At 35.4% G+C, this 12876-nt stretch overlaps 1 protein-coding gene across 1 annotated transcript in view; it reads left to right on the top strand.

Annotated features, from left to right (window-relative positions):
- The first annotated feature begins 11209 nt into the window (after positions 1-11209).
- LOC112276958 (putative F-box protein PP2-B12) overlaps positions 11210-12876 on the top strand; it is a 2449-nt gene continuing 782 nt past the window's right edge. Inside the window, exons 1-3 of the mRNA XM_024508807.3 lie at positions 11210-11436; positions 11933-12514; positions 12648-12876. The exon at positions 12648-12876 is cut by the window's right edge and continues 782 nt beyond it. Coding sequence (XP_024364575.1) covers positions 12140-12514; positions 12648-12876 — 604 coding nt within the window. The 5' untranslated portion in view covers positions 11210-11436; positions 11933-12139. The remainder of the gene's footprint in view (positions 11437-11932; positions 12515-12647) is intronic.

The following is a 12876-nucleotide window of genomic DNA, read 5'->3' on the forward strand; positions in this document are numbered from 1 at the left end:
GGCTCACTTGTCTAAATTATTTTTTCATCAAATTCTTGTCCTTGACAGATTGACAAGAGTACACTTACAATATCAGAGCTTCGTCTAATCTTGATTAAGAGTGGATTACCCTTTTTTTTTGATAAGATATAAGCGTATTAGAAGTTACGGATTACCCTCTTCTAAACTGATATTGTCCTTAGTATTTTCTTTGTCCGCAAGTCCTTTCTTTTGTTTATCTTGAGCGATATTAGACATCTTCTCTCTTCTAAGTGTTATCATGGCAGAACTTCTTGAAATGAAGAGTGCAATGGCACAAATGCAAGAGCAATTGAGGGAGTTAATGCTTGCAATGCATCAACTCAATTTACTACCACAAGGAACAACAAGATTGGCAAGAAGTGAAGATATAGAAATGGTTGGAGCTGCTTCAACATTTGCACCAAACCATGTCCTTTCTCCTATGGTGGAACGCCCTTCAAATGTTAGAGAACCAAGAATTGCCCTACCCGAGAAGTTTGATGGCACCAGATCCAAGTTTCGAGGATTTATCAATCAAGTGCAACTTGTGATTGAACTTCAACCCCAAAGCTATCCAATTCCAGGATCAGAAGTTAGATTCATTGGTACGCTTCTTTCAAGTTCGGCACTATCGTGGTTTTCATCTTTTCTTGAACGACGAGATCCAATATTGGATAATCTAAATGCTTTTTTGGCAGAGTTTTGATCCATGTATGGAGAACATGATGCAATTCGTGTTGCAACCAATAAGATCCATATTTTATGATAAAGCAATCGATTAGTAATGTTGTACGCTTCACAATTTTGACAACTTGCAACTGATATCAAGTGCGATGATGCTGCACTTATTAGCCAATTTCTCTACGGATTACAATATGAGGTAAAAAAATTAATTCTCAACTTACCTGATCCTCAAACATTGAGTCAAGCAATTGACTTTGTTGTGAAGTGCGACAATCGCCTTTTTGAATTCCGATCTGAAAACCGTACAAGTGGACCTCAACGTTACTATAATTCAATGGCAACACCAACACCTCTTCAACACATACATTCGGAAGTAGAAGATATGTAAATTGATGCAGTACGTTTCAAACCTCTTACTGAGCAAGAAAAGACTCGTCGTCATCAAGAAGGATTATGTTTATATTATGGAGAACCAAAGCACACTGCTCAACATTGTCCAAAGAAACAACGCAATCACAAAATGAGGAGTATGGCTGTGAAAGAAGATAATATGTGGAAAAACGAGTTTGTCCAGCTACAATAGGGACCGTGTGGCTGGAACCTTGCACAACTTCTAGTAAAGGTCCTATTCTCTCCTCAGAGCCTTCTCCTTGTTTTACATTAAATGTTATTTTAGGACCTAAATATTACAAAGTCTCTGCCTTCTAGATTCAGGAGCCTCAGCGTGTTTTTTAGATGAAGAATTTACTAAAAGACATAGCCTATCTTTAGTAAAAAAAACTAAACATGTTCATGTAGAAGTCATAGATGGTCGTCCATTGTCTTCTGGAGATATTACTCACGAAATCCTTCCTATAGAAGTAATAATCAATGGTCATAATAGTTTTGTAGTATTTAATATCATTAGATTTTCCTCTAATCTAGTTATTTTAGGTTTATCGTGGTTAGAAAAATACAACCCTCAAATAGACTGGATTTCTCGAACTCTTACTTTCTCTAAAAGTATAACTAATAGTGTAGTTAAGCAAGTAGAGAATCATGAGTCCAGTTCAATTAAACCCGTATTTATAGGTATAAAAGCTTTCTTGCATGCTGCTATGAAAGAATCACCATACATTATTTATGCTACACCCGTTTCTATTGGTGAAAAGACTTCAAGTGGCATTCCAAGCCAATATCAAGAATTTCAAGATGTATTTGAAAAAAAGAATGCGGATACACTCCTAGAACATCGTCCTTATGATTGCTCAATTGACCTTCAAGAAGGAGCACAACCGCCATTCGGACCAATCTATAGTTTATCACAAAATGAGTTGGCTGAATTCAAGGAGTATATTGAAGAAAATCTAGCCAAGAATTTCATACGCCATTCTAAATCTCCAGCAAGAGCTCCAATTCTATTTGTGAAGAAAAAAGATGGATCATTGCAGATGTGTGTTGATTATCGAGGACTCAACAAGATTACTATCAAAAACAGGTATCCACTACTTTTAATATCTGGACTTCTTGATCAGCTGAATCAAGCTAAGATCTATACAAAAATAGATCTTCGGGGAGCATACAGTCTAGTACACATCAAAGAAGGAGATGAATAGAAGATTGCGTTTCGAACTAGGTATGGATATTTTGAATACAATGTCATGCCTTTTGGACTTAGAAATGCACCAGCAGCTTTTCAACATCTAATCAATGATGTTTTTCAAGAGTTTTTGGACGATTTGGTAGTATGTTATCTAGACGACATCTTGATCTATTCTAAGAATCCAGAAGAATATGAACTTCGTGTTTGTCGTGTGTTACAAAAATTAAGAGATACATGACTCTATGCCCAAATAGAAAAGTGTATATTCCACACTACTCAAGTCGATTTCTTAGGTTTTATCATTTCAAATGATGGACTTATGATGGATCCTAAGAAAGTTCAAACTATTAGAGATTGGAAGATCCCAAAAACGATAAGAGATGTCTAATGTTTTTTGGAATTTGCCAACTACTATCGGATCTTCATCAAAGACTTCTCTCGAGTTGCAGCTCCACTTACACGTTTGACTTGTAAAGACAAACTCTAATGGAATCAAGAAGCGGAAGTTACTTTTGAATCTTTGAAGACAGCGTTTATTTTTGCACCAATTTTGTATCGTGTTGATCTTTCCAAAGCATTCTTTATAGAAACAGATACATCGGACTTTGCTCTGGGTGCGATTTTATCACAAATGGGAACAGATGACAAACTTCATCCAGTAGCCTTTCATTCAAGAAAATTCTCAGCTGCAGAAATTAATTATGAGATCCATGACAAAGAACTTCTTGCAATTGTGGATTCTTTTCAAGAATGGCGTCATTATCTGGAAGGCGCTTCTAGTCCAGTCACCGTGTATATGGATCACAAGAACCTCGAATATTTTGTGTTAGCACGCGTATTAAATCGTTGGCAAGCTCGTTGGAGCATGTCTTTATCAAGATTCGAGTTCATCATCACTTATCAGCCAGAAAAACAACAAGGTTTATCCGATGTCCTATCTAGACGTTCTTATCTTGCACCAAAAGAAGGAGATGCAGCTTTTAAGTAACAAAGAACCGTTCTCTTGAAGCCGGAACAATTTCATCTTCGAGTAATAGAATCAAAATTGACTGTTGATTTAACTTTCCTTAAGCAAGTCCAGTTAAGTATGTCTTCAGACCCTCTTGTTCATGATATCAAAAATAATTCTTCTAAATCTCATGATCCATCTAAATTTGAATTCAAGAACAATCTACTCTATTTCAAAGGACGCCTATATGTTCCAAAAGGAGAAGCACGTTTACGTTTTCTTCAAGCTCGTCACGACTTCCCAGCAGCATGACATTTCGGATATAATAAGACTTTGAAGCTGATATCTAGGGATTTTTGGTGGCCTCAAATGTCGAAGGCAATTAAAGATTTTGTACAATCATGTGATGTTTGCTCAAGATCAAAAACTCCTCGTCATCAACCTTTTGAACTTCTTCAGCCATTACCCATTCCAGAACAACAATGGTCTTCTATTTCTATGGACTTCATCATGGATCTTCCAACCTCAGGTTCTTATGACTCTATATTCGTGATAGTAGATCGTTTTACCAAAATGGCACATTTTGTACCATGTACAAAATCTATCATAGGTGAAGAAACAGCTAAGCTCTTTCTTCACAATATCTATCGCTATCATGGATTATCCAAGGATATTATATCAGATAGAGGAACTCAATTTATATCAAGATTTTGATGGACTCTTTTTAAGGTTCTAAAAGTGGATATAAAACTATCTTCGGCATTCCATCCTCAAACTGATGGACAAACGGAGCGTGTTAATCAAGTTTTGGAGCAATATTTAAGATGTACCATTAATTACCAACTAGATGATTAGACAACTCTTTTGCCATTGGCAGAGTTTGCTTACAATAACATGGTACATTCTTCTACAAAACAAACACCTTTCTTTGCTAATTATGGTTATCATCCATGACTTGATACTTTTGACTTTTCAAAAGTTGATAATCCTGCTGCAAAAGATTCGGCAATTCATTTATCAGAGCTACATGCAACGATGAAGGCGAAGTTAAAAGAGGCTCAAGAACAACAAAAGGCCAATGGAGATGTCTATCGAAAGGAACAACCATCATTCGTCTTGGGTGATAAGGTATGATTACTTCGTCGTAATATCAAGACCACTCATCCTTGTGACAAGTTGGACTATCAAAGGCTGGGACCATTTTCTATTTCTGTACAAATCAATCCAGTTGCATATCGTTTACATCTACCAGAGTCAATGAAAATCCATCCAGTATTCCACGTGTCTCTTTTTGAACCATACAAGACAGTGGACATATCAAGAAGACGACAAGCTCTCCCTCATCCTATAGAAGTGGACAATAATGAAGAGTTTGAAGTAGAAGAAGTCTTAGATTCAAGGCGACGCCAAAATAAATTAGAATAACTTGTCCCTTGGCGCGGATATGGTATTAGTGAATGCATATGGGAGCCAATAAAGAATCTTGCAAATGCAGCAAAGGCGATGGAGGCTTTTCATCGACGACATCCATCAAAATCAAGATGAAAACCTTCTTTATAAAAGAAACAACATCTAGGCAAGATAACATTCTACTTTCAATTCTTGTTCATAGCTTCGTTGTAGTAGTAGCACTCATGAGATGGAGAACCAACAACCAGCAGATTCAACTCAAGAGCCTTCATTTGCTGACCTGTCGGACAAGACATTACGATTGTCACAACCTTCAAGACAATGCAATCGAGATGAAGATCTTCAAGAACGACATGTTCTTCTTCGAATAGATGGTGAGATACAACACGTTTGGTATCACGATTTGGGAAGGGACTCCCGATGTTTGGTGATTTTGCTAGAGGTAGGAACAACTCCTGATGGTGTTCCAAATATTCTATTCGAAGGAAGTTACGAAGGCCTCAACAATGATCAAATAACTGGGTGGTCTTCCTGCCCTGGTATGGACACTACCGATGGTTGAGAGGCCCTATCAATTATCTTGGAAGAGAACAAAGATCAGAGTATGTGGTGAATACAATTCGTCGCATCATAGATTTCTTCAACATACAATGACCGCTCCTCGTGGAACTCGTCTCTAGAAGGGAGGGTAATGTCACGGCCATAATCATGTAAGCTAATAATTACATATAGAAATAGGTAGAAGTAAGTAAAAGTAGATAAAAGTAAGTTAATTCTATAATATTTAATATGGAAGCTCCTTAGAAACTTCTTAGACGTTGCTTTGACTTCATAGGTGTCTTTAATTGACTTTTTGGATTAGAAACGTGGTCAACAAGTTGGCCATGTGCCACACATGTTGTTAGCTTGAAGATCAAGCTAACTATGTGACCCACATGTAGAAAAACTTGCCTTGTAAGTCAAGGCATGTGTCCTACAAAGTCAACACATATTGCAGGTCCTATAGAATGTCACCACGTAGCCCCTAGTTAGAGAGTATATATAGAGACAAGAGTGAAGGCTTCTTCACTCTTGTCAATTCCTTTCTTGCTTCTAGTCTAGTTTCAAGGGTCTCTAGTTTTCTTGTCTTTTGGCAATAGCCATTCCAGTTCTTCTTTCAATATATATACTTGTTTATATATATTTTGTTAGCTCTCTTTGAGTGAAGGCTCATTTATCTGAATTATTTTTTCATCGAGTTCTTGCCCTTGACACGTGGTCTATATTATAGCTGGACAAATTTATTTTCCGACATGCTATCTTCTTTGATCACCGTACTCCTCATTTTATGGTTGTGTCGCTTCTTTGAGTAATATTGAGCAGTGTATTTAGGTTCTCCACAATATAAGTACAATCCTTCTTGATGATGATGAGTCTTTTCTTGCTCAGTCAGAGGTTTGAAACGTACCACATTAACTTTTTTATCCTCTACTTCCGAATATATGTATTGAACAGATTTTGGTATTGCCATTGATTTATAGTAACGTTGAGGTCGACTTATATGGTTCTCAGATCAAAATTCAAAAAGATGATTGTCGCACTTCCCAACAAAGTCAATTGCTTGACTCAATTTTTGAGGATCAAGTAAGTTGAGCATTAATTTTTTTACCTCATATTGTAATCTGTAAAAAAAACTGGCTATTAAATGCAGCATCATTTCACTTGATATCAGTTACAAGTTGTCAAAACTATGAAGCATATAATGTTACTGATTGATTGCATTGTCACAAAATATAGATTTTGTTGGTTGCTATAAGAATTGCATCATGTTCTCCATACATGGATCAAAACTTTACCAAAAAAGCCTTTAGATTATCGAATATTGAATCTTATTGTTCAAGAAAAGATGAAATCCATGATAATACTGAACTTGAAAGAAGCATGTGTCAATCTTGTTACTCCTTGTGGTGGTAAATTGAGTTGATGCATCACAAGCATTAACTCCCTCAATTACTCTTGCATTTGTGCCATTGCACTCTTTATTTTAGCAAGTTTTGCCATAATAACACTTAGAAAAATAGATGTCTAATATTGCTCACGATAAATAGAAGAAAAGACTTGAAAACAAAGAAAATACTAAGGACAATATCAATTTAGAAGAAGGTAATCTGCAACTTCTAATATGCTTATGTCTTATCAAGAAAAAAGACTAATCCACACTTAATCAAGATTAGACAAAGCTCTGATATTGTAAGTGTATTCTCGTCAATCTGTAAAGGATAAGAACTTATTAAAGATAAATAAACAAGTGAGACTTCTTTTAAAGAAAGATGAAAAAATAGAAATAAATTAATATGTATATTTAAAAAGAAACTAGAATGGCTACTACCAAAAGACAAGAAAACCAGAGACCCTTGAAATTAGACTAGAAGTAACAAAGGAGTTGACACGAACGAAAAAGGCTTCACTCTTGTCTTTATATATACTATCTAAGTAGGGGCTACATGGCAATATTCTATAGGACCTCCAATATGTGTTGACTTTGTAGAATATATGCCTTGACTTATAAGGTAAGTTTTTCTATATGTAGGCGATATAGTTAACTTGGTCTTTAAGCTAACAACATGTGTGGCACATGGCCAACTTATTGATCACTTTTTTAATCCAAAAAGTCAATTAAAGACACCTATAAAGACAAAGTAGTATCTATAAAGTTTCTAGGAAGCTTCCATAGTAAATATTATAGAATTAACTTACTTTTATCTATTTTTACTTACTTCTATTTATTTATACATATAACTACTGGCTTATATGCATATATCCGTGACAATATAGGATCCTTGATTGGAGATTTAGAATGGCATATGAAATTCTTAGCCAAGTTCTCATCAATGTATTCTTTAAGTGCATCCAACTCATTTTGTAAAAGGCTATAGATTGGTCCAAATGGTGGTTGAGCTTCTTCTTAAAGATCAATGGAATAATCATAAAGATGATACTATAAGAGAATATTTGCATTCTTCTTTTCAAATATCTCTTGAAAATCTTGATACTAACTAAGAATATTACTTGACATCTCTCTACCATCAAAAATGGACATGGCATATATAACAAAAGTTGACCCTTCTTTTGTGGCATGCATAAAAGCTCTCACACCTACTATTAAAGGTTTGGATGTATGAAACTCATGTATTTCTATTTAATTAATGGGATTTTGTATTAAATTACCAAAAAAATTAATGTTCCAATAAATCCAACCTATTTGAGGATTATACTTTTCTAACAAAGATAATCTTATAATAAATGAATTAGGTAGAGACCTTATTTTATTAAATATTACTATGCTATTATGATCTTTAATTTCTATATTTAAAGAAAAAATCTCATTCATAATATCTCCAAAAGATAGTAAACGACCATCTATGACTTCCATATATGCAGATTTAATTTTCTTGGCTAATGATATCTCTTATTTTTTGACAAAATCTTTCTCTATAAAATAGGCTAAGGCTCTTGAATCTAATAAAGTTAAGACTTTGTGATTTTTTTGGTTTTAAATAAACTTCTATTATAAAACAAGGTAAAGGATTTGAAGAGAGAATACGACCTTTACTAGGAGTTACACAAGATTCTAGCTATATGGTCCCTATTATAGTTAAAAAAATTCATTTTATGACACATTATCTTCTATAGAAACCATGTTTCTTATTTTATAGTTGTGTTGTTTCTTTAAACAATGTTGAGCAGTGTGTTAGCTTCTCTATAATATAAGCATAAGTATTCTTCACATTATCAAATTTTTTCTTGTTTCATGAAGAATTTAAAACGTATTGTATTAATTTGCATTGGTTCTAGTCTTTATGAATAAGTTTATGAAAACTTGGGATTTGTTATCATTATTTGACTTATTTCTCTAGTCAAGTCTTTGTTCTTGATGTCTTTCAAATAATTGTTTGTTGCATGCAATGGCTTAAGTAATAAATTGTTCTAAAGATTTTATCTTTGGTATTTTTAATAACAGAACTTTAATATTATCTTTCAACATATATCAAAATTGATTGATAAGGGCTTTATCATTCTAGTCCACATTGCAAGCAAGGTTTTGGAATTGAAGAACATATAAGATGGTTGACTGTAATTATTGCAATAAAGATAAAAACTTCATATTTGATATTCTTTTTTTATCACTTTCTATGAATGTGGCTGTGAATACTTCTATGAATGAATTCAACTCATAAAAGAGTCATGAATTCTTTTCCATTAAAGGTACAAATTAAGAAAGAGTATTTCTTAATAATAGTATGCTTATGAATCCAACTTGAGCAAATCCATTAGGATATTAGAAGGGATGCAATCTTAGATAAAGCTTGATTTGTTGTAGAAATATTTGAAATTTTGATCTTGTTCCATCACACTTCTCAGGCATATTAATCTTTATTCTTACCATACTTATAGAAAGAAAACTTCCTGAATTTAGTTGTGAAGTCAATCTACTTACTTCCTTCAACTACATAACTTCTTAATGCACACTTTGAACTTCTTTCATAGGAGTAAGAATATTACTTCCATGATTTACATTGAAAATATATAAGATTTTTATTCGTAGAGTATTGATAAACTCATGAAGTTTTGCAATAGTTGTAAATCTATTTTCACTTCCTTTGAGAGTAGTATCCATAAGTTTTTTTTTTTATTTTTTTATTATTATTATATATATATATATATATATATATATATATATATATAGATAGATAGATAGATAATTCAAATAAATTTAAAAAGTTAAATTAGAAGAAAGTAATATGTAAACTCTAATATCAAAAGTAGCTCCACAAAGAGGGATAATCCACTCTCTTTAAGAAAAACATTAGTGATAGAAAAGAAGATTATTTGTTTGAAGGTGGGTAGTTTGCAACCTTCAAAATACAACAATAGAAGTGGGGTAATTCATTCACTTCTAAAATAAGATAAAAATAGTAAGTTAGCTTTCTTGTCAAACTATCAAGGAGATGAACCTTGAAGAAAGAAATCCTAAATATACTCTTGTGTCACTTAAAAAAACTAGAAAGTCACTTCCAAGATGATATGGTATTAAACTAAAATGGCTATTGCCAAAGACAAAAAGACTAAAAAGTCTTGAAACAAGACTAAAGACTAGAAAGGCATTGTCAAGAGTGAAGAAGGCTTCTTTCTTGCCACCATATATATTCTTAATTAGGAGCTATGTGGCAATATGCTATAGGATCTCTAAAACATGTTGACTTTGCAAGACATGTATTTTAACTTGCAAGGCAAGTTTTCTATATGTGCTTCACATAGTTAGCTTATTTCACAAACTATCAACATGTGATTAACTTGTTGACCAAGTTTCCAATATATCAATCAACTATAAATACATATAAAGTCAAAACAACACCTATGAAGCTTCTAGGAAGCATTTCTAAAAAATATTATGAAATAAATCTACTTTTACCTACTTCTATTAATCTTATAGATAAATATTAGAATAAATATGTATATCCATGACAATCTCTTTATTAAGTTGGTTCTATTTAAAATAGCCTTTAATTAATTAGTCTTGTAAAAAATGCTGTAATTACATATCATACAAACTTTAAAACTTACAATGCTTTTATAGTTTATTTATTTATTCTTAATAAATAAAAAAATATATGATTTATTCGTATTCATAAGCATGTTTTTAAATATTTGCTTTAAAATAATATATACTTTGAAATAACTTAAAGTTTTATTTAAAATTATTTTAATTATATATATATATATATTAAAAAGGAAAGAAATTATATTAAAAGATTATTCTTTAAATAATATGCAAGTACATCAATGGTGAGCTTATTTGAATGGCATAAAATACTGCACTTGAAATTGGAAGTCTAGTTTGTTTTGGCTCTAAGTTCCTAAGTTTAGTTATAATGCAAAAGCTTCTCAATAAAGCTTGTACATAGTTGTAGTTTCAAATCTGTATATCATGAGACTGGTACAAATTATACCAAAAAAAACATATAATACTACATTAAAAAAACATCTAAACTGAAGATCATTACAAACATACACAAATAAATCAAACGAAAATGGTGATGTATAGCTTTCTGGAATGTCAGCTACTTATTCAAAACACGCCTTATAATCATAACAATCATAATAAAAAGAAACAAAGATTAATCAATCGTATTGTTTGCAATAGTTCCAACACCAAACACCAAGTGGAGATGGGTTTCAAAATTTGGTTTAACATCAAAGAGTCCATTATGAGGTCAGTAGCAGATAAACAGGAAAATCATGGACCTGCCACTGACGCATTATTTCCTCCACTATATTTAAACTTCCAGATCAGCCTACACAGAGGGAACTCAATGCGTAAACCAAGTCTTATCCCATGGATGGTTAAACTCTGACTTAGTCCAACAGAAATCGTTCGTCGCGACGCTTCCTGACCCATTCACGGAACCAAAACCGCACCCTACGACCGTGAATCTCCGATGGGCACGGTGTTGGGAAGGGGGGCGGTTTTCGGTTCCGGTCTCCCCCCACCCGCCATGCTCCTCGTGAGCGGAGATACTTGCTTGCCGCAGTAGAGGAAAATTTGCGGGGTGGGACTGAGCTTGCTGGGACCCGGCAATCCACGAACGCTGCGTGTTTGTGGTGCGATTCGACGCACTGTGCTACAATAAGATGCGGTCCCCGTCGCAAGGAGACTCCAGCAACTGCATGATGTCTTGGCATCGCCACCTTTTGCGTGTTCGTTGGCTTTCTCACGGCGCAGGAATCTGTCAGAAGGGGCGCTGGCTAGGCTTTCCGGTTTGTGCCCCAGGTTTGTTTATTGCCTGGCTCTGGGTCGTGGTGATTTGACGTCCAGGAGTTATAACGATGCTTGGAGGGTGAGCGTGGAGTGCTTGTACTGGAAGGGATTTACTGGAGAGAGAGAGAGAGAGCGAGAGAGAGAGAGAGAGAGAGAGAGAGAGCGAGCGAGAGAGAGAGAGAGTGATTGGCAGTGTGTGTTAGGGTTCATTAGCTTAAGGCGTCGAGGGTATGAACAAAAAAGCATAATTCAGCGCTGGTTTAATATTTGTTCGCTTTGATTTTGTGATGATCCTTGTGGTCTCGCTAAATCCGTTGTAGGATTCGCTTTTTAAATGTCTCATGCGCATTCAATTGAGAGAATGTGAAGTGTAGGTTTCCTCAACGTGTGCGTTGTAATACTTCTATTAGATATTGTCCTGGTCTTGTAAATTAGGTGATTTGCTGAAGTCGAGGTCATGCTCGCTACGCTGTGCGGAGCCATAGCTTATGAGAAAACGTTGTTGCAGACGAAGGCGAGAACTTTTTCCCGGGGTATAATTGCTGAGGAGATTGTCATGAATATGAGAGGTTTGCTTTGACGAATTTCGGCTGGCGTATGTTGGGTGGTCCTTCGTTCAATCCCGTTTCGCCGAGTCGTTTGCAAGACTTAGGCAGGGAATTGCACCACTGACCTCAGCAATTGGCCTGCCATCGCGGCTTTGTAAGCTGTCACGATGAGCATGGCTGACCTTCCAGATGATTGTATTGCATCTATCCTGGCCCGCACGACACCATGGGATGCGACACGGATGGCTGGAGTATGTACCGCTTTCAAGAGAGTCACTGAGAGTGAGAAACTATGGAAGGATTTCCTTCCCGGCGACTACGATAGTATTTGTGAAGCACAGACGAAGCTTCAAAGTATTAGAGAGATTGTGAAAAGTCTAGCGGCTGGGGTGTTTCTTGATGACGGGTTGCAGAAGTACATGTTGCTGCAAAGGTCGAGGGGCGTTTGTCGCAAGCTCTCGGTGGTTGCCATGGACATTGCTTGGGGCTCGGACATGAGATTCTGGAAGTGGGAGCACTCTCGCAGTTCGTGTTTCGGCAAGGTTTGTACTATTTAATGATTTCTATGCTGTCATTCTCAGCTGCTTCTCAAACTTTCCTGTGTTTGTCAGAATTTTGCGTTTAGTTTGCTGTAAGGTTTTTCGGAGAGTAATAGAAGGTTGAGGTTGGTGTCAGGTTGCGCACCTGCTCGCTATCTGCTGGCTGGAGGTACGCGGGACTTGGAGCTGCTCATTACCAGCAGGTTCATATACCGCAGTCTGGCGCCTTCGTGCTGCGAACCCGATGGGTGGCCGCTTTCACTTCCTTTCTTGGAAGAAACCTCTAACATTCACTGTCGCTACTGCTGATGGTCAGACGGTGGAAAAGTCCCTTAACCTTGTAGACACACCGAGGAAGTGTTTTG

Source organism: Physcomitrium patens, chromosome 24, assembly GCF_059467195.1.
Source record: "Physcomitrium patens ecotype Gransden chromosome 24, ASM5946719v1, whole genome shotgun sequence".
NCBI classification, from domain to species: Eukaryota; Viridiplantae; Streptophyta; class Bryopsida; order Funariales; family Funariaceae; genus Physcomitrium; species Physcomitrium patens.